The following is a 27,629-nucleotide window of genomic DNA, read 5'->3' as shown; positions in this document are numbered from 1 at the left end:
TCTCTGCTCCAAGGAAAACAACCCCAGCCTGTCCAGCCTCTCTTCATAGCTGAGGCGCTCCATCCCAGGTAACATCCTGGTGAATCTTCTCTGCACCCTCTCCAAAGCAATCACATCCTTCCTATAGTGAGGCGACCAGAACTGCACACAGTACTCCAGCTGTGGCCTCACCAGCGTTTTGTACAGCTCCATCATAACCTCCCTGCTCTTATATTCTATGCCTCGGCTAATGAAGGCAAGTATCCCATATGCCTTTTTAACCACCTTATCTACCTGTTCCGCTGCCTTCAGGGATCTATGTACATGTACACCAAGGTCCCTCTGACCCTCTGTACTTCCTAGGGTCCTACCACTCATTGTGTATTCCCTTGCCTTATTTGTCCGTCCAAAATGCATCACCTCGCACTTTTCAGGGTTAAATTCCATTTGCCACTTTTCCGCCCATCTGACCAACCCGTTTATATCGTCCTGTAGCCTGAGGCTTTCCTCCTCACAATTTACCACCCCACCAATTTTCGTGTCATCTGCGAACTTACTGATCATACCTTTTACATTCTCATCCAAATCATTTATGTAGATCACAAACAACAAGGGATCCAGCACCGATCCCTGAGGTACCCCACTGGACACAGGCTTCCAGTCACAAAAGCAACCTTCGACCATCACCCTCTGCCTCCTGCCACTCAGCCAGTTTATGATCCAACGCGCCAAGGCACCCTGGATCCCATGGGCTCTTACCTTCTTGACCAGTCTCCTATGCGGGACTTTGTCAAAAGCTTTACTGAAGTCCATGTAAACCACATCCACAGCATTTCCCTCATCCACCCCACTAGTCACCCCCTCGAAAAATTCAATCAGATTTGTCAGACATGATTTACCCTTGACAAAGCCATGCTGACCATCCCCGATTAATCCTTGCCTCTCCAAGTGGAGACTAATTTTGTCCCTCAGAATTTTTTCCAATAATTTCCCTACCACAGATGTTAGGCTCACTGGCCTGTAATTCCCTGGTTTATCCCTGCTACCCTTCTTGAATAATGGTACTACGTTAGCTGTTCTCCAGTCCTCTGGTACATCCCCTGTGGCCAGAGAGGTTCTGAAAATTTGTGTCAGAGCCCCTGCAATCTCCTCCTTTGCCTCCCACAGCAGCCTGGGATACATCTCGTCTGGGCCTGGGGATTTATCCACTTTTTGGCCTGCTAAAACCACTAGCACCTCCTCCCTCTCGATGCTAATATGTTCAAGTATGTCACAGCCCCCTTGCCCGATTTCTATGTCTGCATCGTCTTTCTCCATAGTGAACACAGATGCAAAAAATTCATTTAAAACCCCGCCTACATCATCTGGCTCTACACACAGATTGCCACTTTGGTCCCTAATGGGCCCTACCCTTTCCCTGGTTATCCTCTTGCCCTTAATATACTTATAAAACATCTTAGGATTTTCCTTTATTTTGCTCGCCAGTGTTATTTCATGGCCCCTCCTCGCCCTCCTAATTTCTTTTTTAAGTATGCCCCTGCATTTTTTATACTCCTCTAGGGCTTCTTCCGTCTTTAGTCTTTTGTAACTGCCAAAAGCCCCCCTTTTATTTCTAATGCATTTTTGTATATCCCTTGTCATCCAAGGTTCCCTTTGCTTGTTGGTCCCACCCTTGACCTTTACAGGAACATGTTGGCGTTGTACTCTCTCTATTTCCCTTCTGAAAGTCTCCCACTGTTTTGATGCGGATTTTCCTATAAGTAGCTGCTCCCAGTCCAATTTGGCCAGATCCTGCCTTATCATATTAAAATCGGCCTTCCCCCAATTTAGAACCCTTATTTCCGGGCCGTCTTTGTCTTTTTCCATGACCACCTTAAATCTCACCGAATTGTGGTCACTGTCGCCAAAATGCTCTCCTACTGACACTTCCACCACTTGCCCGGCTATATTCCCCAGAATTAGGTCCAGTACCGCCCCCTCTCTTGTAGGACTTTCTACATGTTGGCTCAAAAGGCTCTCCTGGATGCACTTTAAGAATTCTGCACCCTCTAAGCCTTTCACTATTGCCTGGCACTTAGATGGCGCGAATGTTAGCAGAATCTATACGGCCTTGAGTTAATGCTTTGTGAGTTTTGGCATGTGAATACTTAATGCATTTATATGAAATACCTTTTGCTATTTTAACAAATTATTAGCCAGTTTAAAATAATTGGGTTAACATTTCCGTTAAAATAGTGGACAAATGTTGACACTATTCACACAGCGTAATATCAAAGCCTGCATGTTTTATTATAATAATACTACAAACTTGTAAATACATTGTAGACTGCAGATTTCATTTGGTAGTGAAAGAGTGAATTACCTAAAACTTAAGTGGAAATGATTAAAGAAATTGTATTATGGGTAATGTTCCCTGCTGTCGGAAAATGATGCGTTTCAATTGCCAGGAAATGCTGTTTATGCACAAAACAAAACAATGTGAATGTGAACATATAAATCACTTGTCTGAAAAAGCACGGCCTTGTAGATTTCACTTCCATGTTGTTGACAGTGAGTAATTTTAATTTAGTAAATTATTTAACTGGATCTCATTATATTTTCCCCCTAATTTTTGTACTGGAGTATGGCAAGAGGCAAGGGGGGAAAATTCAGTCGCACCCCCTTTGGGGTGCTAACTTCACCTTTAGCGTCCCGAAAAAATTAGCGCTCCTGCGCCCAAAATTCACTGGTAATACCCAAAGAGGGAGGCAGGACGCTACTGGAAGCACTCCCAGGGAATTTCGCGGCGCTACATGCCACAGCGCCATGCACGGCGGCACATCGCGCCACGGTACTGCGGGCCTTCCTCCTCTTTGCGCAGCACGACCCAGGGCCCAGCTGGGCCACCAGGGATCGGGGGTACCGGCAAAAGAGCCCGGCACTCAAGAAGAGTGCCAGGCTGACGGAGTGTGGCCGGCAACTCGCGGGGGAGCTGCATTGGAGACCGGGGACGGCAAAGGGGGCAGATGCTGGCAGGCAGCCAGCAACAAAAATGGCCGCCCGGCACCTCCCCTTTAATTATCGCCGAACGTACGCCCCACTGACCCTGTCAGACATAGCGTCCAGCGGTAAGTCAAGGGGCGCTACCGAAGTTCGCAAGTGGGGCGCTGCGCACGGCACTGTCATCATTGCCGGAGGTGCAGTGCCACGGGACGCTCGCTACCAGTTACCGTCGCTGCTAGCCTCCCGTTGAATTTTGTGGGAGGCATTAGCGGCGCCGCACCCGGGCGCCGCTAATGCCTCCCACGCAATTCAACGTGAGGTTAGCAGCGGTAGGCGCAAAGCAACCGAATTTTGCCACCAAGGACTCTTCCACTCACTCCCCTGGTATCTCACCCAAGTAGCCATTCCTCAAGTGTGAGCCTAGCTAGTGAGTGTTGGCAGACTATTTCATCACAGAGGCATCACAGTTAAACCCAATCATACATTCATGCTGTGGCTCCGTTGATAGCACTCTTGCCTCTAAGTCAAAAGGTTGTGGTTTCAAGTCCCACTCCAGGGACTTGAGCACAAAAATCTCGGCTGACACTCCAGTACAGTACTGAGAGAGTGCTACACTGTCGGAGGTGTTATCTTTTGGATGAGACATTAAACTGAGAGCCCCGCCTGCTCTCTCAGGTGGACGTAAAAGATCCCATTGGCACTATTTCGAAGAGCAGGGGAGTTGGCCCAGTGTCCTGGCCAATATTTATCCCTCAATCAACGTTACATTATCTGGTCATTATCACATTGCTGTTTGTGGGAGCTTGCTGTGTGTAAATTGTCTGCCGTGTTTCTTACATTACAGCAGTGACTACACTTCAAAAGTACTTCATTGGCTGTAAAATGCTTTGGGACATCTTGAGGTCGCGAAAGTCGCTATAGAAATGCAAGTCTTTTTTGCACAGCATTTTGTCACTTGATAGCAAACACGGCTTTCTTCCCCCTCTTTCTATCTCACCCAGAGGTTTTGAAGCCTTCTGAAACCTCAGCTGAGAGCAGCTAACTTGGCAAAGACTGGGATTTGAACCTGGGATATCCTGCTCTGTGTGACCTAGTTTTACATTAGGAAGTACCTTTACACACAAGGTACTGGGGCATCCGCTATTAAATTTTATTGTCTTTCCCCCGGAAGCACAAGTTGACCAGTAGTGATCTGACACATTTGTTTTTTTATTTTTTTTCCTGTTTTTGTCTTCTGCTCTCACAACTGCCTCCATGTTATACATTTTCCCTGACCAAGAGGACAGGCAGGTGATCTGCTTCCATGCATCTGCCAATATTTTCTGTACCCATTCATTAGTTGGTGTATCGGTGTGGCCAGAGTAACTGTCTAGCCTCTTAATAGGTGTCTTCTTCAGATCGCCCAATTGAGATTGGGCATCATAGTTGGAAACATTTGACCAACCACTTAATGGCGTTGCAATCTACTGCACCAGAATGCTTTGTCATTAGAGAAGCAGTAGTTATTTTTAATTTTAAAAACTTTTGAATTAGATTGGGAACAGTAGTAAAACAAAGTGGTCAACGTTTATAGTAGCCTTTTGGCTACCAAATATTATTCTGGCTGGTGGCTGGAAGTTTAACTAGCTTTCTGTTTGTAGAGTTCTTCAATCTCGACATGCAACAAGGTTTTGGCCTTGGCTCAGCGGTGGCACGCTCACCTCTGAGGCAAAAGGTTGTGAGTTCAAGCCCCACTCCAGAGACTTGAGCACATAATCTTGGCTGGCACTCCAGTGCAGTACTTGAGGGAGTGCTGCACTGTCGGAGGTGCCGTCTTTCAGATGAGACGTTAAACCGAGGCCCTTTCTGCCCTCTCAGGTGGATGTAAAAGATCCCACGGCACTATTTCCAATAAGAGCAGGGTTATCCCCGGTGTCCTGGTCAATATTTATCCCTCAACCAACATCTAAAACAAAAGATCTGTTCATTTATTTCATTGTTGTTTGTGGGAACTTCTTGTATGCCAATTGGCTGCCGCATTTCCTACAATATAACAGTGACTACACTTTAAAAGTAATTTACTGGCTGTAAAGCATTTTGAGACGTCCTGAGGTCGTGAAAGGTGCTATATAAATGTAAGTCTGTCTTTTCTTTCTTTCAAAATGGTAGCAAGATACGAACATAAAAAGCTTGGAATGAGAAAAGGCCTTTCACCCCATCAAGCCCTCTTGTTCCTCAGTCCCCATGGGTAACCTCTCCCTCCACTTTGCCATGGTGCTTTTCTTGGTTATCACCTCCTGTGATACCATCCTTGCCCATTTCATAGATGTTGAGTACTAGATACCTATTGCACAGGTCCACAGAGTCTCAGGAGTTTCCCATCCCTAAAGTACTCCTTCGCATGCCATACCAATCTTTTACGTCTGCTCCATTATCTGATCCTCCCTTGCTGTGTATGGTAACTACCTTTTTTCCTATTGTATGTTACAGAGTGTAGTCAGTTGGATCTAAAGCTAATATTCTTCTGCTTAAGTAACATGACGCTCCAACACTTAATGGATACAGGAAACTTTGTGCTATCCGGCACCGACGGGACCGAGCTGTTGCCGTCCCATCAAAACTGCCGGACAAACCAGCGCTAATGTTGAAACATATGGAGATTTTGAGCTCCGTATCTGGCAACAAACCCCGTTGCTTAGCAACAGCTTCTAAACAGTCGGCCGTACCTTGCAAGCGTCTCTGTAGCTTAGCAACAGCTTCAGCAAGACCTTGCAGAGCCTGACTGGTGAAAAAAAAGCAACGAAAAGAAAAAAAAACTATGAAACATAGATACATAGATACATAGAAGATAGGAGCAGGAGTAGGCCATTCGGCCCTTCGTGCCTGCTCCGCCATTTAATGAGATCATGGCTGATCCTTTAATTCAGTATCCCGTCCCCGCCTTCTCTCCGTAACCCTTAACCCCTTTTGCCCGTAGAAATATATCTAATTCCCTCTTAAATATATTTAATGAGCTGGCGTACACTGCCCTCTGTGGCAATGAGTTCCACAGGTTCACCACTCTCTGAGTGAAGAAATTCCCCCTCATCTCTGTCCTAAATGGTTTAGCCCTTATCCTTAAATTATGTCCTCTAGTTCTGTTCTCACCCGCCAAGGGAAACATTCCTTCTGCATCCAGTCTGTCTAGACCTGTCAGAATTTTATACACTTCTATGAGGTCCCCTCTCAATCTTCTAAACTCCAGTGTGTACATCCCTAAACTACATAGTCTCTCCTCATAGGTCATTCCCGCCATTCCTGGTATCAGCCTGGTGAATCGCCGCTGCACCCCCTCCATGGCAAGAACATCCCTCCTCAGATGAGGCGACCAAAACTGTACACAGTACTCGAGGTGTGGTCTCACCAGTGCCCTGTACAGCTGCAGCAAGGTATCCCTGTTCCTGTATTCTAACCCTTTTGCTATGAAGGCCAGCATACCGTTTGCCTTCTTGACCGCCTGTTGCACCTGCATGCTCGCCTTCAGTGACTGGTGTACAAGAACACCCAGGTCTCTCTGTACTTCCCCCTCTCCCAATCTATTGCCATTTAAATAATAATTTGCCCTCCCGTTCCTGCACCCAAGGTGGATAACTTCGCACTTGTCCACATTATAGTGCATCTGCCATTTATCCGCCCAATCGCCCAGTCTGTCCAAATCGCTCTGGAGCTTCCTGGTCTCTTCCTCTGAGCCCACCCCACCTCCTAGTTTAGTGTCGTCTGCAAATTTGGAAATGCTGCATCCGACTCCCTGATCCAGGTCATTAATGTAAATTGTGAACAGCTGGGGGCCCAGGACAGATCCCTGTGGTACCCCACTTGTTACTGCCTGCCATTCAGAAAATGAGCCGTTTATTCCAACTCTCTGTTTTCTATCTGACAGCCAGTTCCCTATCCACGCCAAAACTTTCCCCTTTATCCCATGAGCCTCAATTTTCCATGCTAATCTTTTATGTGGGACCTTATCGAAGGCCTTTTGGAAGTCCAGGTACACCACATCTACTGGCTCTCCCCCATCTATTCTACCAGTTACTCCCTCAAAAAATTCCAATAGATTAGTCAAGCACGATTTACCCTTTGTAAATCCATGTTGACTCTGTCCTATCCTGTCCCCATTTGCTAAGTGCTCCGCTATTTCATCCTTAATGATGGACTCCAGCATTTTGCCCACAACTGATGTAAGGCTTACAGGTCTGTAATTACCTGCTTTTTCCCTACCCCCCTTTTTGAATAGTGGGGTAACGTTAGCTACCCTCCAATCCATCGGCACTGTTCCCGAGTCTAATGAATTCTGAAAAATCATCCTTAGTGCATCCGCTATCTCTAGGGCCACCTCCTTCAGTACCCTAGGATGCATGTTATCAGGCCCTGGGGATTTGTCCACCTTCAATCCCTTTAGCTTCCTTAACACCATATCCTTAGAGATATTGATTTGCGTCAGTTCCTCCTTTGCCAATGTCCCTATTTTTCCCGATATCCCAGGGAGGTTTTTTGTGTCTTCCTTCGTAAAGACTGACCCAAAGTATGCATTTAGTTGATCTGCCATTTCCTTATTTCCCATTATATATTCCCCCGTATCTGACTGCAATGGACCAACTTTGGTTTTCACCAGTCTTTTCCTTTTGATATATTTATAAAACGGCTCCTGATTTTTGCCGGTGGCTCGAGCATTCCGGACAGTTAACCTCCGGATAAACCAAAGTTTCCTGTATGTACTAAACTGGGCTATTCTGCAAATCATGTACACCATATACATCAAAAGTATTGAACTGTATCAGGGAAAAGAAAATATGTGCTGATCACAGTAATAAATTGTAAATGGTTAAAATCATGCAGCAATATGTGACTATTGGGAAAGTTTCCTTAATGCATTATGTAACAAAATCATAAACCAATTCTTTATAGGTGCATTTACAGTTTTGCTAAACTGTACATAGTGCCGAGAAAATCTTCCTCAAACAAAACCAGACATTGTTGGAAGTAGTCAGCAGGTCGATTAGCATCTGTAAAGAGAACAGATAAATTAACATTTTGAGTGTAACCCATCATCAGAATTGAAAAAATGAAGAAGCATTTAAATAGAATCAGTACAAAAGGGATAGGGAGGCAAAAATAAACCACAAAGAGAAGTACAATGAATGTGAACAGGGTAAAAGAGACAAACAGAAATGATGGTGATGAGAGGAACAACACTTCTTCAAGGCTGGCATTCCTGGAACAAAAGTAGCAGAGAATTAAACAATGCAAATGAAAACACGGACTGCAGCGGTTCGAGAAGGCAGCTCCCCACCACCTTCTCGAGGGGCAATTAGGGCTGGGCAATAAATGCCAGCGACGCCCACATCCCAGGAACAAAAAAAAAATTCTATTACTGTTTCAGATTTCCAATATTTGCAAATCTTTTATTTTTTTAATTTTAGTTGTGTGGAAATGATTACTCAATCGGGAGGTGCAGTGAGATAGAGTGGAGAGGCTGAATGGATTTATGCTTTGGGCGCCTGAAAACTTTGCTGGGCAACCAAATCTTCCAGTGAGATAAGTTCAAACAGAGTGTGTGACTTAGGTTAAAGAGGAATGATTTGCCTCTAATCAGGTCTGTGATTGCTACATGGAACCAAGACTAGGAAGGCCCCAAGTTGATCCCGTGGCCTGAGCAGAGTTAATAGATCTCAGCCCGGCTGACAGTAGGAGCACTGTAATTACCATTAATGTCCCAGGCTCATTGCCACACCAGGCAAGATAATCACTCCATTGAACCACATGGCAAAATATAATAATGAAATTATGCAGCAAATAAGTTTTTCCTATTGTTTGAAGTTTGGGAAATGCCCATTTTCTATGATGCTGCTTGACGTTTTGTTTTTGGCAACTTGTATTTGTTATTACTTAATCAACTGAAACAGTAAAACCAAAATGTTTGTTTTTAGAGTCGCATCAGTATCAGCTACTACAGAGCAATGGGCTTCCACTTATGATCCAAATAGTAGCTGAATCTCAGGATGAGGAGCAAAGGAAAGCAGCCACCTTTGTTCTACAGAGTTGCAAGTTAATAAGTAAGTACACAAACAGGCTCCTGTTCTTTTTAGTCTTTATTAAAAGCTATACTGGAATGCTGCAGATATGATCATCAGTGTTTGTTCAGTGATTTTTCACTGGTATAACCAGAAACCACACCATGTGGTTGACTCTTAATGCCCTCTGAATTGACTGATCAAGCCATTCAGTTGTTTAAAAAAATCATAACTCGAAGGCCCACCCCCTTCTCAGAGCAACTAGGGGTGGTCAACAGATATGTGATGTGCCAAATCCATTACCATGCTTAACAGCTTCCAAACAAAATTTCAGAAGTTCACACAGGAAGAGTTGCCTTGTGTAGAGTGCCCAGTCCCTCCCATAAAACAGCACCCACTTTCCTAAGAGAACTTGGCCACAGTTTGGCAAGAACCAAGACTTAGAGACTCCCTGTGTGTATGTCGGAGTATGAACTAAAACCAGGCAGCTTACTTAACACCACTAAGCACGGCTAAGCTTCCCAGTGCTTGTCAAACTAGGATTACCCTTTCCATTTGAGCATTGGCTTTCAGGATTATCTGGAGCCAAATGGGAAGAATCCCAGCCCCTAGTGATTGGCCTATACCTCAAAGCCCTATCAAGGAACCAGGCTGACTTGACAACCATTCTGGAGTACTGTGGACCTGCTTGCTCAGGTTATCGGATTACTGAGTCTGCTGTAGAGAATTGACTCAGTTAAAGTTTCCTCTTGCCAAACATCATTCTGAAGTCAACTTGTCCCAAATGAGACCCTACTTACCTCTTCCACCAAAAGAAGCAAGAGTTGGTCAAGTATATTGTCTCTCTTAATACAACACAGTGTAGACTGTGCTTTCCAGTGCAATGCAATATTTGGTTTTCTGTCAGTTGTTCATTTATATTTCCCCTTCCCTCTAGGTCTTCAAGTGTTGTGCAACATTTGCCAAGAAAGAGGGTGGAATAGGCATCTGTTGCTCTTCATCCCCTTGTTAGTTGTGCCTGAGAGCAGCTCACGATGACTCACCCAACAATTTTTCCCTTCCTCTTTGTGGGAAAAGCACTTCACCTTTACGGAATGCCTGCCCCAGCAGTACAGCTGCGATCAGACATTGGTTGTGTGGGCATTTGTAGTCAGCGACCCATGATTTATCATACAGTTGCTTAATTCAGTCAGAGCCCCCTCCCCCAGGAGGTTGACGGTGGGAGACTCAGTGATGCTGCAGCCACTGAAGGTCACGGGAGGTAGTTGAACCTTGTTGGAGATCTGTTGAACATTGTCTGGCACCATTTTGCTGTGTCACTGTGCTACCAGTGCAGTCATTTTCTTTCACATTTATCGACTGAGCTATCAGGAAGCTCCATGTAGTACCTGAGTACAGTTGGCCTCAACACCCCAAGTCCAACGAGAGTTCCCATTCCTAATCATCATCTAATGGCCCCTGCAGGAAATTGCATGTGTGCGGATGTCAGGTGAGAACAGGACCTTGCACAACTTTGATACCCTTTGCAGCTGAATGTTCTGCTGACCCTCAATAATTGAACCTTACATATGAGCAGTGGGTACTTGGGCGAGCTGCCATAAGGTCAGGGGTGGGGCTGTTTGCTGATGATTTAACAGTGTTCCGTTCCATTCACAACTCCTACAATATTAAAGCAGCCCATGCCAGCCTACAGCAGACCTGGATAACTTCCAGGCTTCAGCTGACCAGTGGGAGGTAATATTTGCACCATGTAAGTGCCAGGTAATGATGATCTCCAACCATAAAAGGTCCAAACACTTCCCCTAACATTCAGTGGCACCATCACTGAGTGTCCCATCGTCAACACCCTTGACCAGAAGCTTAATTGGGCTGGCCATATTAACACCGTGGCTGCATGAGCAGGGCAGAGTCTGGGTACTGTGCAACAAGCGGCTCACCTCCTGACCCTCAATGCCTCTCCACAATCTACAAGCAGGGCCAGCGGTTGCCCTGCGTGGACCCCGTGCAAACGTTTAGTTTGCGGCTCCTACATTTTATTAAACAAACGTCACTGGATCCGCTTGTGGATCCCGGCTGACTCAGGGTCCCATGCAGTTGCACAGTCCTAACACCGCCTACAAGACTCAAGTCAGGACTCTGACGGAATACTCTCCACTTGCCTGGATGGGCGCAGCCGCAACAACACTCAAAAAGCTTAGCACCATCCAAGACCAAGCAGTCCGCTTGATCAGTGCCCATGCCAATGAACTCAGTATTTGCCCCCTTCACCACCGGCATCCTGTGGCTGCTGTATGTACCATCTACACCATGCACTGCAGTAACTCGCCAAGATTCCTTTGACAGAGGGTCCTAGCCTGAAAACCTCTACTAACTGAAAAGTACAAGAGCAGTAATGTTATGGGAACACCGTCACCTCAATGTTCCTCTCCAAATGGCACATGATCCTAACTTGGACGTATGTTACTGTTCCTTTATTGTCGCTAGGTCATAATCCTGGAATTCCCCACCTAACACCATTGTGGGAGCACCATTACCACAAGGACTGTGGTAATTCAAGGAGAACGCCCATCACTACCTATTCAGAGCAACTAGGGATGGGCAATAAATGCGGCCTTGCCAGCATCAACTCCATCCCGAGACTAAAATAAACTACAGGTGCCTGTGAAACTGTACATTAGCTGCAGGATAATACAGTATCTATATTTATATTGGAGGTTTCTTATGCTTATGTTCATGTTTATATCTGCTGTTGTCTCTTTCTAAGCTGAGAGACTATCAAGCAGTCTGGTAGAGAATTTTCAGCCAAGAGAAGACACAGTTACTTCAGATGGCATTGATTACCCAAAGGACAGCAGCCTGAGAAATTACTGGAAGTTTGCAGAAGGATTTCTGCATAGGATAGAGACATTAGAGAAACATCAAGAAGAGGTTAAATGTCTAAGTTCTTCGTATAATGAGGTTTTTTCTTCTTTTGAAAACAGCAACTTGTATTTATATAGCGTTTTTAGTGTAGTAAAATGTTCCAAACGCGCTTCACAGGAGTGTTCTCAAACAAAATTTGACACCGAGCCACATAAGGAGATATTAGGACAGGTGACCAAAAGCTTGGTCAAAAAGGTAAACTTTAAGGAGTGTATTAAAAGAGAAAAGAGAGATAGAGAGGTGGAGGGGTTTGGGGAGAAAATTCCAGCACTTAGGGCCTAGGCAGTTGAAGGCACGGGCACCAATGGTGGGGCGAAGGAAGGTGGTGTGGTGTGGGTGGGGGGTGAAACGGAGGAACGTAGAGTTCGTGGAGGATTGTAGGGCTGATGGAGGTATTGGTGAATGGATTATGGTTCCACGGGCACTGACAGACACCTTACTCATGTGGCTGCTCTTCATGTGTGAAGGAGAGGAAGAAGCATCACAGCTAACCCTCCCACCTTGTCCGATCTCTACCATTGCAAGCGCTTCTAACACTAGATAGTAACAAGGCGTGGGAACCACAGTTGATTTCCCCCCCCCCTTTCCCAGCCCAGGGAAGCTGAAGCCAATTGTAGAACCCCAGTTGCTGTACTAGCTGAGATCAGCACTAATAGAAATTGACCCTGGGAACTCTCTGTAGTCCTTAGTACCACAGCAGCACTGCAATTATCTACTAGACCACCAATGGAGCTGTCACGACCGATGAGCAGTGATGTGTTGTCCCCAGTGAAGGTTCTATATTATTTAAACAGTTAAAAAAACGATTTCTCTTTTTATATTCCTGTAACTCACTTTATTTTTTATTGAACCATACCAATAGCAAATGATGAGCAACATTATGAACGCTAGAGACACAGATGTACAACAAACAGCTGCAGGACCAAATTCACAAGTGAACCTGAAGTTTCAGTCATTTGATTCATTGCTCGCAGGAACAGACCAGATGGCGAAACAAAGGGACGATGTGCCAATGAAGCATTGCAGCGAACAGCATTCCTCAGATAAATCTTGCATGGATAAGACAAAAATGGATAAATGGACTGGTGGAACAAAACTGGCAAAAATTCAGGATTTTACCCCAGTGAAAAAATTAGATTTCAGTCATGCAGTAAATGGATACAGGGAGGAGGATTCTGTTATTCCTGCAATCAATTCATCCTATTTAAGAACTGAAGAAAATAGAAGTCAGTACAGAGATCAGCGGCTAATGGTGTGGCACTTACTTAGTTGATCTTTAGTCTTATGACAACATTGGATCCTTTACTGTTTATTAAGCAGTGTTTTGTTTTCATGTACTGTTTTATTATCTATATATATAAATCGGTACATCTGTCTGTCTGTCATTCTGTCTGTCATCGCCTGTGCGTCTGTCGGGCTATGCGCTCGAAAGTTACAGGGCGTACCTACGCGCACGTTACCTCCAAAGAAAGCTTACGCTTCCGAGACGGTTTTAAGCGTATTTACGTTTCGGCCGGGCTAAAATCGCGCCCGCGGTATCCCAAAAACCTTCAACATTCCGCTCATTAGCATCTCATTATCCGCTCATTAGCGACAGAGTGACCTCGAGCTCGACCAATCGTACGCCGGGTTGCTGGCGTGTGCCGCCGGGCCAATCGGTGCGTGTGTGGCCGGGCTTTATCGTTCTGAACCGAGATGAGTCGCCGCCATCTTGATTCCAAACTTTTCCTTTCTTTTTCCCGCTTTCTGCGTCTTAAAAAAAAATGTTGCTTTTAAAACACATATTGTTTTAAAAAAAAATGATTTAGAAAGTAATTAACTTATCTAATCTCATTAATTTTCCTACCTTTCCCTGTTTTTCCAGGTAGGCCTAGAAGCCTCGGCGTCTCCTCCGCACCCACGCCCGAGCTAGGTACCTCCCGGCCCCACTCGAAGGCTGGAGGGCCGAGCCTCAGCCCAGCGCCGCTAGGGTGCGCGCGCAGCAGGAGCTGAGACGTGGCGTCTCTCTCTGGCTCGGCTGGGGGGCGGGGCTTGCTGAGCGTCAAGCGTTACCCTGGCAACCGGGCCCGCCGGCCGTCTCGCACAGCCGCAATCGGCGGTCTTCACCTCGGGGGGGCGGGGGGGGGGGGCCGCGACCCTCGGGGGGGGGGGGCCGCGACCCTCGGGGGGGGCCGCGCGCGCAGCAGGAGCAGCTGAGACGCGGCGTCTCTCTCTCTGGCTCGGCTGGGGGGCGGGGCTTGGTCAGCGTCACGGTTACCCTGGCAACCGGGCCCTCCGGCCGTCTCGCACAGCCGCAATGTTGAAGCCAGCTCGGGAGGCCGGTGCTCGGAAGATCGTGCCTCCGGAGTTCGGTGCTTGGTTGGTGGGGGGGGCGAGCCTCGGGGGTGGGTGGGTGGTGGGCGAGCCTCGGGGGTGGGGGTGGGTGGTGGGCGAGCCTCGGGGGTGGGGGTGGGAGTCTCAGGGGGGCCAACCTCTGGAGTTCGGGGGGTGGGGATCAGGGGGCTCGGGAGTTTGGGGAGACGGGGATCAGGGGGCTCGGGAGTTTGGGGGGACGGGGATCAGGGGGCTCGGGAGTTTGGGGAGACGGGGATCAGGGGGCTCGGGAGTTTGGGGGGACGGGGATCAGGGGGCTCGGGAGTTTGGGGGGACAGGGATCAGGGGGCTCGTGGACTCTCCCCCTTCCCCTCCCCTCCCCCCCTCCTCTCGCCTCCTCCCTCCCCCCGCCCCTTCTTCCCCCCTCCTCTCTCCTCCTCCCCCCTCCCCTCCCCTCCGCCCTCCCTCCCCCCCTCCTCTCTCCTCCTCCCCTCCCCCCCGCTCCCCCCCCTCCCATCCGCCCTCCCTTCCCCCCTCCCCTCCCCCTCCACCTCCACCCCCCCTCCCCCTCCACCCTCCTCCCCCTCCCCCCCCTCCCCCCTTCCCTCCCCTCCCTCTCTTCCCCCCAGTCGCTCTCTCTCTTCCCCCCAGTCGCTCTCTCTCTTCCCCCCAGTCGCTCTCTCTCTTCCCCCCAGTCGCTCTCTCTCTCTCTTCCAACAACAACAACATGCCCTCGAAAAAGCCTCGGCACCGCCGGGCACTCCAGCTAGTATATATATATATATTGGTAAGATTCCTCCTATTTTCTTCCTTTATCTGCTCACTCTGAAGCCAAGCTGCTGGGCAACCACCTTCGCTCTTAATTCTGTTTTGATTCGGCATATAGAATTTATAAAAGAGTGACTTGGGTGTAATCCTCCCAACCAAATGTTCTGTTTTCTTATTCTCACTTTCCCCTGTGGGGGAGGGCCTAGCCTCCAGCAATGTCCCACTGCAATGAGATGGTAAAGATCATGAAATGGATACATCGGGGAATGATGGGTGCAAAATCACATCCCACCAAGCTGTGATGTTATTCCATTGTCCAACATTACTGAATTTCCTTTCCCTGCCCCGCGCCCCCCTCCCCCCACCCCAATTTCCTCCTCTGCTTTTCCTAATGGCATGGAATGCTGCTGATATACAAGTTCCATGGCTGCTGGCCACTCTCCAATAGCTAACCCAAGTCGCCATTCTTTAGGTATGAGGCAGGGCAGTGGATGTTTGCAGGTCTATTTTGCCATTTGGGTATCAAAACTAACCCAAACCAGTTCCTTCCCTCGGCCGATGTCCATTCATGCTCATTGTCCAACAGAGCTCACTAGATAGTGATCAGGAGTGGAAGCCGTGGCTAATTTTTCCTGCCTTATCTTGGAGCACTGAGACCAGGTGTGGTGGGTCCACCACCACTGCCCCAGCTAAGGCAGCACAAAACAGGGAACTGAGTGATGTATTTACTCACTGAGCTGTGGGGGAGGGACTATTTAAATAATGTAATCATATCAAAATGTTTTATACCTGTTCTCAAACTTCATCCCAAGCTTTAGTTATTGAAAACAAGCAAAAATAAATAGTAAAGAAATGAGAACGATTTATTTTTGTCCTTTATCTTCTTCTAGGAAAAGGTGAGACGACAGATATTTGTGGAAGACGATGTTCCACAGGAGGCAATTAGAGAAAATAATACCAACACTGCTCAGTTTGGTAATGTCGACGTTGACAGGCTGAATTCTGATGCCAAAGCAAGGGATGTGAATAGCCAGCAACATGATGTGCCCAGTGGCCCAGCTGGCAGCGACGGCCCTAGTGAATCCTCTGATACTCAGAACAGAGGCGAGGTTCCAGGAACCGATCAGCAACATGGTGCAAGATTTTGGTATGTGGAATGCAGAAAGCCCACTAACCAGCCAGTAACTGTACCCGAGACTGAAGTTTCAAGATCAAGTGTATCACGGAAAGAGCAGAAATCCAGCGACAAGCAAGAGTACAAAAAGAGATATGGCACCTCTTCTGACAGGTAAGTAGGAAAAAATGGCAAATCTGTTCAAAAGATAAAAAGAAAAAGAACGCAAATGCTGGAAATGCACAGCAAGTCAGTCAGCACCTGAAAGAGAAAGTGTAGTGATTCTTTTTGATCTTTATAGGTCTATGAACATTACCATTTTGTTCTTTCAGTCCAAATTAAGTATCACTGGTGTTTCCTGATTGTTTTTCCCTTTATAGCCAGGACCCATTCAAAAGACCTGCTCCAGTTAAGAGAAAGAGAAGCACACAGAACTACATAGGTATGGAGCATTTTTAGATCTAAAACAGAATGGTAATAGCATGCAGAAAACTCTCACATTGAATGGAAAGCAACGTCAATAATCCCAAGTGGTTAATAAAAACTAACATTCAGAGGAGGCCATATGTACATATCTACCTGGTGTGGGTCCTAGCATCAGGTAGATATGTACATATGGCCTCCTCTGAATGTGATAGCAATCCATGTGTGTATAGTAATTACCTGGACCATTCCAAAGTAGTAGGTACAGGTAGATTTATCTGTAAAATCATATTTAAACTATTTATAAATGCACTTTGGAAAATGCAGCATGTGGTATGGCATTGGGCCATGCTGGCCAGATCCCAGGTGTGACTGCTGGTCTGAGTTCGCCAGTCTTAGCAAGGGAACAAAAGATGCTGCAGTTCGCTTTGGTATCCCTGCGATGTGCAATGGAAAAACTGACTGATGTTCATGCTCCTGATTAGGTGATGACAGTGGTGGAACTCTGGGTGATTTAGCTCTTGTATGTTCAGGGCACTGCAGCCAGTTGTTAGCACTACTATCACCTTGGCTAAGATCAACTAATCGAGCAGACGGCCTGTATGGTTTAGCTACTTACTGTATTATTTTAACCAGCTGAGCTTTGTAGTGTATGTACCCGTCTACCTTTAAGAGAACTATTGTATGTAACCGTCCACCTTTAAGAGAACTACTTTAGGTGTTGCACTACTTTGTTGGCTTCTGTATACTGTAATACCGACGGTGACCACACCGGTATATAAGTGCTGCGTCAGGAATTATTGGGCAGATTCGCCCTGACCTTCGAATAGTAAAGTCCTGTTTTAAGTTACTCTGGTAGTCTGTGTATTAATTAACTAAACAACCCACAGACTTTACAGTGGCGACGAGTCCGATCGTACCCGGCGGCAACAATACGTCCGAAGCAGTTAACGAGCGTCGAGAAGAGGCAACCGCCCTCGTCATTCTGCTGGGAGAAAACTCGAGTCTGCAGAGCTGGAAAGGAGGAAGAATTCAGAGACAAAGACTTCCATCAGCAACAGGCACTGACTGTCCCTTCTGCCACGGTGAGGAGTGAGCCGATCAGCACGAGAAGCAAGCCGGCCACGGTGACTGTGAGTAAGGGAAAAGTAAAAAGAATAACCGGAGGATAAGGGCGGTGCACTCGACCACGGTCGAGGGGGAAAGGAGCCGGACAGAAGTCGGGCCCAGAGGCGCTGAGACTGGGGCAGCGTGGAGCAAGGAAGCCGCGGTACAGACAGGCTGGGGACGCAAAGGCGTCGTGAGACAGCTAGACCGCGACCGGCGAAAAAGGCCGGGCAGCGACCAAAGCCACGAAGCGCTGCGACCGGGAGCGTAGGCGCGGGAAGATATAAAAACTCAGCCGCAGCCGGGGAGGGAAGCACCGGACTGCGAGAGGGCTGGGAGGCGCAATTGGGAGCCGAGCGAGCGGGAGAGGCAGAGCCGACCAAGGGAGACTGAGCGAGAGCCAGTCCAGCGGCTGAAACTGTTCGCCGTCAACGGGGTGTACCCAGCGCCGGTAGAGCCGAGCGAGCGGGAGAGAGACAGAGCCCGAGCAAGGGGAACTGAGCGAGAGCCAGCCCAGCGGCTGAAACTGTTCGCCGTCAACGGGGTGTACCCAGCGCCGGTTGCCCTGCCGAGAAAAGGGAAAGCACTGAAGCCGACGCGCAGGCTGTGAACCTGAAAGCCAGCGGCCGTCGCCCGTGGGGAAAGTGTACCCCTCCCGCCAGGGGAAGAAACGCGGGAAGCCGCCATTAGGCGGAGAAGAAGACAGAAGCGGGGAACCGCCATTGAAGTGGGCGGGGAGAGAAGATAAGCGCGGGAAACCGCCATTTTCGCGGGAACCGCCATCTTGAAAAAAAAAGAAAATTTAAAGAAATAATCCGTGGTGTTATCAGGAAGAGAGGAAGATGCCTAAGCGTGGTAACATCAACGATTTTAATTCCGAGGTAGAAGACTGGGCCACGTATGTGGAACGCATTGAGATCTATGGTGAGGCCAATAAAATAGAAGAAGATGACAAAGCTATAACCTTGCTAAACTCGATGGGCGCGAAGACATATGGGCTCTTGAAGCATCTACTAGCACCAGCTAAACCGGCGGATCAGACTTTCGATGATATTGTTGCTGTCCTGAAGGATCATTTTAACCCCACACCGCTGATGTTAGTGGAACGATCCAAATTTTACGCGAGAACGCAACGGAAAGAGGAAAGCAACGCGGAGTACCTGATTGAACTGCGTAGGCTAGCGAAACACTGTCAGTTTAGGGAAAATCTGGCAGAGGCACTCAGAGACAAATTCGTGTGCGGAATGTCGAAGGAAGAAACACAAAAACGACTGCTCGAAGAGAATGATCTTACACTTGAGAAGGCTGTCCTTATTGCTGCATCGAACGAAGCCGCAGCGAAAGGAACGGCGGAAATGCAGCTAAAGGCAGCGGCACTCAGGGTGCAGCAAATTACTTCGGGTACAACGAAATGCTATCGTTGTGGGAAGACAACACACGACCAGAACCAATGCTGGTTTAAAAACCAGGAATGTAGGAAATGTGGCAAGCTCGGTCACATAGCTAAGGTATGCCGGTCAGGAAAGAAGACCAACAATAATGAGTCACCACAAAAGAGGTACAGAAAGGTACATGAGGTGACTAGGAAGAGTCCGGAAGAACAGAATTCAGACTCACACTCCAACTGCAAGGAACTGGATAGTCTGAGAATTCACAATGTGAGTAATGAAGCTGACCGACAAGCTATCTGGATCACACTACAGATTGCAAAAGTCCAAGTGAAAATGGAAGTGGACACCGGATCGGCGTTGACGGTCATGAATAAGCATGATTATAAAAAGTTATTCAAGCATATTCCCCTACGGGATACGGAACTAGTATTACAGACATACACGGGGCACAAAGTATACCCCATCGGAAAGATAGAAGTCAAGGTGAGATACAAGGACAAAGATCACCAAAGGATGGACCTGTATGTGTTGCCTGAGGGAGGTCCACCACTTCTGGGACGGGAGAGAATCAGGAAAATAAAGATAGACTGGCATTCACTAAACACCATGACGGTAGATTCCGGAAAGGAAGATGTCAAACCTGAACGGTTGTCCAGAATATTGGACGAAGCTAAAGAGGTATTCCAGCAAGGACTGGGAACACTGCGAGGAATTAAAGCAAAGGTTAAGATTGCAGAACATGCAAGCCCAAAATTTTTCAAAGCCAGATCGGTACCTTACGCGATACGACCTGCTGTGGAGGCAGAACTGGAAGAACTTGAACGATCAGGGGTACTGTCAAAAGTGGACTGGAGTGAGTGGGCCACGCCCATTGTTCCCGTCATGAAGTCTTCACCAAGTAACAAGCCAGGGGGACCGGGGAAGGTCCGCATCTGCGGAGACTTCAAGATCACAGTGAATCCGGTGCTTCACACGGTACAATACCCGCTTCCGCGGATTGAAGATATCTTTGCTTCGTTGGCTGGAGGGAAACACTTCACCAAGATAGACCTGGCACAGGCATACTTACAAATGGAAGTCGAGGAAGAGTCGCGTCAGTACCTCACCATCAACACACACAGAGGCTTGTATCGTTATAATAGACTGGTTTTTGGGGTAGCTTCGGCTCCAGCAATTTGGCAGAGGGCCATGGAGCAGGTATTACAAGGAATTCCAAGCACGCAGTGTTACTTAGACGATATCCTGATTACGGGAGAAGACGAGGAAGAACACCTCACAAATTTGAAACTGGTGCTCACTAGGTTGAAGGAATATGGCCTTCGAGTTAATCGCAAGAAATGTGAGTTCTTCCAAAAACGGATCTCGTACTGCGGTCATGTCATTGACCGAGAGGGGCTGCACAAGTCACCTGACAAGATAGAAGCTGTCGTGAAGGCCCCCGCTCCGGAAAACGTATCACAGTTAAGATCATTCTTGGGGTTGATTAATTATTATCACAAGTTTCTGCCAAATCTATCCACGGTGCTGCATCCGCTGAATGCTCTGTTGCGGAAAGAAGTACCATGGAAGTGGAGTGAGGAATGTAAAAAGGCCTTTCGCAGAAGCAAGGCGTTGATTACCTCTGAAGAAGTGTTGGCTCATTTCAACCCAACGTTACCTCTTCGTCTAGCTTGTGATGCTTCCCCCTATGGAATTGGAGCAGTACTTTCACACAAGTTACCAAATGGCTCGGAAAGGCCAGTGGCATTCGCGTCCCGATCATTGACCTCCGCGGAGCAAAATTATGCTCAAATAGATAGGGAGGCCCTCAGCCTTGTGTGGGGCATAAAGAAATTCAATCATTACCTGCAGGGCAAGAAGTTCACACTACTGACAGACCACCAGCCGTTGGTGTCCATATTCAACCCTAACAAGGCCGTTTCCACCATGACAGCGCAAAGGTTACAGAGGTGGTCCGTGTTACTTGGGGCACACCAATATGACATCGAATACAAAAGGTCCAAACAGCATGGAAATGCTGATGGGTTATCGCGCTTGCCATTGCCGATAGTAGAAGAAGCGACTACAGTGGACCCGGTAGAGATGTTCCACTCATCCATAGTGGAATGTCTACCAGTAACAAATTCGATGATCGAAAACGAAACAAGAAATGACCCGACTCTCTCACGAGTCTATGATTTAACGGTGGAGGGATGGCCAGCACAGGGCGAACCAACGCTGCCAGCATTTTCGCAGAGAAAAGAACAGCTGTCAGTGTGTCGAGGAACCCTGATGTGTGGATCTAGAGTGGTGATTCCACCCAAACTTCAACAGAAGGTGTTAAAGGAGCTGCACGAGGGACATCTGGGTGGAGTGAAAATGAAGAACCTAGCAAGAGCGTTTGTGTGGTGGCCAGGCATTGATGGGGACATCGAAGAAATCACTAAGAGCTGTCTAGGATGCCAGAAGGTCCAAAACGCGCCACCACAGGCTCCTCTGCATCCATGGGAGTGGCCCTCATCTCCTTGGCAAAGGGTACACATCGACTTTGCTGGTCCATTTATGGACTCAATGTTTCTAATAGCAGTGGATGCACACTCCAAGTGGCCGGAGGTAATAAAGATGTCCACCACCACCACGGAAAAAACCATCACAGTGTTAAGGACCATGTTTGCTAGGAATGGGCTGCCGGAACAGATCTGTTCTGATAATGGACCGCAATTTGTGTCCGAAGAATTCAAGAAATTCTTAAAGAGCAATGGGGTTAAGCACTACACGTCAGCCCCATACCATCCCGCCTCCAATGGATTGGCTGAAAGGTTTGTCCAGACCTTCAAGAAGGCCATAAAGGCCATGGGTAATGAAGCCATTAACTTACAACATAAGGTGGATAGCTTCTTGTTGGCGTACAGGAATGCAACACATGCGGTCACAAATCAAACACCCGCCATGATGTTTTTTAATAGACGACTAAGATGCCGGCTGGATTTGCTTAAGCCAAACGTCAGAAGGGACGTAGAGAACCGGCAATTCCAGGGCATGAATGAAAGGCCAACTAGATCTTTTCAGATAGGTCAACAAGTTTTGGCCCGGGACTACCGTACCGAGAAATGGCAGCCTGGAACCATTGGAAAAAGGCTAGGGCCGTTGATGTATACGGTGGACATTGGGGACAGTATAGTAAGGCGCCATGTTGACCAGATCATAGGGTCAGCCACAAATGGCCAGCCTACTCCACCACCTTACACGGTTAATGTTGAGACAGAGATACCCAGAACACCTACCTCCGATCTGGTAATACTGGAATCAGATGAACCTGACACTGTCCTTCAAGCCGAATCGACCTTGCCAGAAGCACCTACTACCCCGCCGGGAGTTACGACACCACCGAGGCGTTATCCGGACAGAGTCCGGAAACCTCCAGAGAGACTGAATCTGTGAACTGTCTTGCATAAAGTTGTATATATGTTATAATGTATGTTTAATGGGGAATCAGTATGTTGTAAGCTAAAAAGGGAGGATTGTAGTGTATGTACCCGTCTACCTTTAAGAGAACTATTGTATGTAACCGTCCACCTTTAAGAGAACTACTTTAGGTGTTGCACTACTTTGTTGGCTTCTGTATACTGTAATACCGACGGTGACCACACCGGTATATAAGTGCTGTGTCAGGAATTATTGGGCAGATTCGCCCTGACCTTCGAATAGTAAAGTCCTGTTTTAAGTTACTCTGGTAGTCTGTGTATTAATTAACTAAACAACCCACAGACTTTACAAGCTTCCAATTTCCTAATCTCAGGCTGTACCATGGGGGGGGGGAGGTTGTAGGTGTGGTGCTTGGTCCAGAGCAAGGGAGAAAAGATGGACCCAGAAAATTCTTATGCTCCAGCTAGCCTCCGGATTCAGAGTGGTATGGACAGAGAATCTGGCAACGAGTTGTGAACCCTTTCAGTCAAGTAGGACTAAAAAAGAAAACATCACTTTTTTAATGAGGAATAAAATATAAAAATAAGTTTTTTCAATACCTTATTGTCTTCCTTTTTATAGATCCACTGATTCTGTGTTCAGATCTAATTGATAATGAAGTCAGTAGTACCAGTCCTGCCCCTTCAGTTAATCCGGGCCTAGATTTCCGGTGTTCAGGTATGTACTTTCAAACTGTTAAATTTTACTTCTCCCCACTCTAATATGTGAGTGTCTTAAATTATTGCAACATTTTTCTTGGTTCTCTTATTCCCCTGTACTTTGTAACCTGGTTAATGGAAATTGAGTTATCTGAGAGGATGGCTTAGATTTGCCTGTCCACTAAGGAATATTGGCTTAGAAATTGGGTTGGGGCGCCAAAGTGGCACAAAAGTCGGCTGAGCGCAGGATTTAGTGCAGCGATCGGAGTAATATCAATTGCCAGAAATTCAGTTTCAGTGCCCCTCGAGGGACACGGGGCGAGGCTCGAGGCGCTCCGCGTCCCTCTTAGAGCGCTGAAACTGATTATCGCAGCGCAACGTGCCGCTGCGGCACGGCGCGCTGCGGTACTGCAGGCCTTCCTCCCACTGTTAAGGGGAGGTGCCTGCAACAGCGCGATCCCCGCTCGCGAGTGCCGGCAAATGAGCCCGGCACCAAGGAGAAGTGCCGGGCTCTCGGGAAACAGCCGGCAATGCCGCGGGGGGTGGGTTAGGAGGCCGGGGACGGAGGTGCTGGCAGGCGGCTGCCGAAAAAGCGGCCGCCCCGCACCTCCACCTTAACTTGCGCCGCTGCCGGCACAGTAAGGCCCCGTGAACCGGGCACGGGTAGCGAACGGCGCAACTGCGCCGTTCGCTACCAAATATCGCGAACGGGGCACGAATGGGGCGCTGCGCACACCGATGACGTCATCGGTGGCGGCGCAGCGCAAATGCCTAACGCCACCATTAGCACCCCTACTGAATATCGCGGGAGATGCAGCCAGTGGCGCTACAGTCACTGACTGCCTCTTTAGGCGCTAACAGGTGGCGCTACTCACCCAATTTCTCCCCCATTGAGGCCAATTTTCCAGGGTTAGCACCTGGGGAACATCTATATCTCAGGCGCAAAGGTCAGGAAAAAGAGGCCGGTGATCCATGATCCTGGGTTACCCACCCACCCCCCCACCCCCCCCCCCCCCCCCCCCATTGCGCAGCCCCAGTTGACTGGCCACTTGTTTGAATGTGTTGCCACATATAGACACGCTCAACCACCAAGAAGATTGCAGTTCTCCCATCCCACCTCCAGACTGATAGACAATGGATCCAAACTGTGAAGTTGCCCCCTTGGAGACATAACAAGAAAAAAAGTGAATGCTGAAAATACAAAATAAAAACAAAGGGCTCAGTTGGTGATACACCATACAGCAAAATCATATAGAATAACCAATCTTCGCCTATATTTCCAATCGATTGCACCCACTTTTCATCCATTTGCTAACCCTGCCGCTTTCAACTTCTGGTATATGCTGAGTTAGCCAATTATAGCTGGGATGACAATTGGATGCTACAGTTAGCCTTAGCATCTCTAGGCTCGGGAGGCAAAATCAGTTTGGGTTCCAACTCCTTATTGGTATGCAGTAATCCCTTCTAGAAATGTATGTGTGGCCATTGGGTGAAGACAGGATTAGGCACAGTTGTGATACCGCCATAGTTGAATAACCTCCTGACACTCATCGCCCAGGCACACATATAAAGAATGGCGTTTGAGAGAGGTACCAGCTGTTAGCCACAGAACCATACTCTAGCAAAAGTCAGTGCATTCAGGATGAGAGGGGAGAAAATTGGAACCGAAAACAGTGAATGCTGGGCATGCACAGCAGGTTGGTCAGCATCTGAATGAGAAAAGAGTGATATGTTAACATTCCTGCTAGAGCCCTTCATCAGCATAATTCATCAGCAATTGTCCCTTTGCCCATGTGCGACACAATTTTTTTCTCCCATCCTCTCTTGGAGGCATTGGAGTATGGTTCCACGCTCATCAGGCACACTGGCACCTTCATGAGTAAGGCGAGTCCATTCTTACCTTCAGCCAACATTCACACATGCACACATACACGTATTCTAGCATGGGTCACTGAACGGCAATTGTCAGCAGGAACCCTGCCTGATTTATCCCCTCTCTAATCCACGGACTCTGAGGCCAAGTGGCTCACCCCTCCAACCCAGCTGTCATTCCTGCTAACACCAGCACACTGAGTGGGAAACAAATCTGCACCTTCTGATCTGTATGATGCAATTGATTCTGATTTTACCCGTTGAGCTGTCAAGGGAGCTGAGCACAACTATTTCAGCTTTCAGCGGCCTTAGTCCAATAAAATAAAAATTTCTAAACTCTGATTAGTAAGAGATGCCTGGTGCAGACATTGCCTTGAAGAAAGCTCTCATCTATCTTGTTTAATCTTTAATAGGTTGTTCAACTGTAGCAGCATCCCTGAATAGTAGGAATTTCAGCAAAATTCTCCAGTCTTGTCCCAACAAATGTGATCGACACAAAGTGATTCAAGAATGTGAGGATAGATACAAAAAGGAACTTAAGAAGTTATTAACCTGTTACAGTACTATAACTGACAAAAGTAAGCAATCAGTTTATCATCCATAAGAATGACAATTGGCTATAATCATACAAATATTTGTGCACCCAAACTGTCACATTGTGTTAGTAATGCATGCAGCACAATACTGGGGAGAAACCTGGAGAAAATATAGGCCTTTTTAGGTTGCACACTAGCATTGGTGCCTACATTGCCCCTGCACAAACTTTGCAATACCGACAGCAAAAATTTAGAGCTTGGATCACTGTTACCAGTATACATTAGGTGCAGTTTGAGTCACCCACCTACTTATTTTTATTCCTTGCTAACAATACAGATAGACCAAGGTTCACAGCGTTCATTGTTGTCCAGTGACCTCTGATGGAGACTGTGCAGAATTGAGCTGAGGACTCAATGTTGCTTGGCCACAATCACGACCTGAGGAGGACCGCTTCTGTGCTCAAAACAGTCGCTCAGGAGTACTGACCTAACAGCTCCTGAGTCATGTTTGGAGAGGACTGATTCGCTGAGGTAGAATTTTTGGAAGCTTGGGGAGATGTGGACTACAGTACAAATATTCCAGTGTTCCAATCCACAGTTTCTATCCCCATCTTGTCCAAACTTATTTATTTATTTTTGGGTCATGCATTATTCCCCAACCAAAATAGTAAGCACATGGAATTCTGCCATGTCTCTAATCTTTAATCCATGGACATGTGGAACAGCAACTTGAGTTCATTTCTTCTGATGTTTCTTCCCCTGCTGTGTGGAGATCTCTGGCTTCTACTCTGTACTTTCCCTTTGCCAGCTTCGATGAGAATGTAGTCTCTTCACCTGGGAAAATATGGATGTGAACTTCCATCCTGCTCCATGGTGATGCTCCTTGCCCCAGGTGCACTGTGCCACCACAGTAGTCGTTTCTTACCAAGGTCCTACTCACTATCTTAAAACTGAATGTCAAAGCCCACAGGATCCTGAGAAGCAACAAAGACTGACTTTCAGCAACACTGTTAACCCCTGCACTGTGAAGAAAGACAAACAAATGGACTTCCAGCACCTGCTATGATAGACAAGAGGGAGAAGTGAGGGAAATGGGTAAAAAAAAAAGTGAGTTTGTAAAACAGTAAAAAGGAGAAACAAAAATAGAAAAAGAAAATACTGCAGATGCTGGAAATCTGAAATAAAAACAGAAAATGCTGGAGATACTCAGCCGGTCAGGCAGCACCTGTGAAGAGAGAAACAGAGTTAACGGTTCAGGTCGATGACCTTTCGTCAGAACTGACGAAAGTTCTGACGAAAGGTCATCGACCTGAAACGTTAACTCTGTTTCTCTCTTCACAGGTGCTGCCTGACCGGCTGAGTATCTCCAGCATTTTCTGTTTGAAACAAAAATAGAGATGGCTTAATGAAGCATAATAATGTAAAACAGACTCGGAAATGGGAAAAACAGAGGAGGATAGCATAAAAAAGCACAAATTATAGAGTAAATGTAAGTCAGAGGGAGAAATAAATCCGAAGTGGGATCATCAGAGAAAGACCTCTTTGTAAACTGGCTGTAGTCCAGCTTCTTGAGATTACTAAAGCTCTCAGCTTAATTGCTGTTGTATGACAAATTGAGTTATGCTTGTTTAATCACAACTATTATAAAAATTCCCCAAATAATGGGACTTTAGCCTTCGAACAATTTATGATTTCTGTACCGAAGTTAAAAAAAAATTATAATGGGATTTTTTCTGCTCACTTTATTTAACTAGTTCAGAGACTAAGGCCAAATTTTTACTTGGAGGCAGGAAAGAGTGGGGCAGGCTGGAATGCGGAACCCAGGAGAACGGGTTTCGCTCAGGCCCTTCCTTTAGCTGTAGGGATCCTCGTGACCCGGGAAACCCGGCGGCCCACAGTTAAAGTCAACATGAGGCACACAGCCTCATTATAATATTTAAAGTGCCAACCCACCTCCTGCAAGTGGGCTGGCTGCCCGCCCCCCGTCCCGCCTCTGTTAAAACCACAAGTGGGCAGGTTGGGGTCGGGATTCAGATTTATAACACTTTAACCTCCCACCAAACCCACCTGTTTTTTGGGGTTAAAATTTCTCC

At 47.2% G+C, this 27,629-nt stretch overlaps 1 protein-coding gene across 1 annotated transcript in view; it reads left to right on the top strand.

Annotated features, from left to right (window-relative positions):
* LOC147116737 (telomere repeats-binding bouquet formation protein 1-like) overlaps nucleotides 1-27,629 on the top strand; it is a 121,673-nt gene that overhangs the window by 70,682 nt on the left and 23,362 nt on the right. Inside the window, exons 11-17 of the mRNA XM_085991861.1 lie at nucleotides 8,904-9,029; nucleotides 11,752-11,915; nucleotides 12,772-13,161; nucleotides 15,881-16,278; nucleotides 16,485-16,546; nucleotides 23,052-23,147; nucleotides 25,414-25,578. Coding sequence (XP_085847987.1) covers nucleotides 8,904-9,029; nucleotides 11,752-11,915; nucleotides 12,772-13,161; nucleotides 15,881-16,278; nucleotides 16,485-16,546; nucleotides 23,052-23,147; nucleotides 25,414-25,578 — 1,401 coding nt within the window. The remainder of the gene's footprint in view (nucleotides 1-8,903; nucleotides 9,030-11,751; nucleotides 11,916-12,771; nucleotides 13,162-15,880; nucleotides 16,279-16,484; nucleotides 16,547-23,051; nucleotides 23,148-25,413; nucleotides 25,579-27,629) is intronic.

Source organism: Somniosus microcephalus, chromosome 6 (assembly GCF_052327205.1).
Source record: "Somniosus microcephalus isolate GS21.2 chromosome 6, FLI_Smic_1.0, whole genome shotgun sequence".
NCBI lineage: Eukaryota > Metazoa > Chordata > Chondrichthyes > Squaliformes > Somniosidae > Somniosus > Somniosus microcephalus.
The sequence above is the reverse complement of the archived record's forward strand: the minus strand, read 5'-3'. Positions and strand labels throughout refer to the sequence as shown.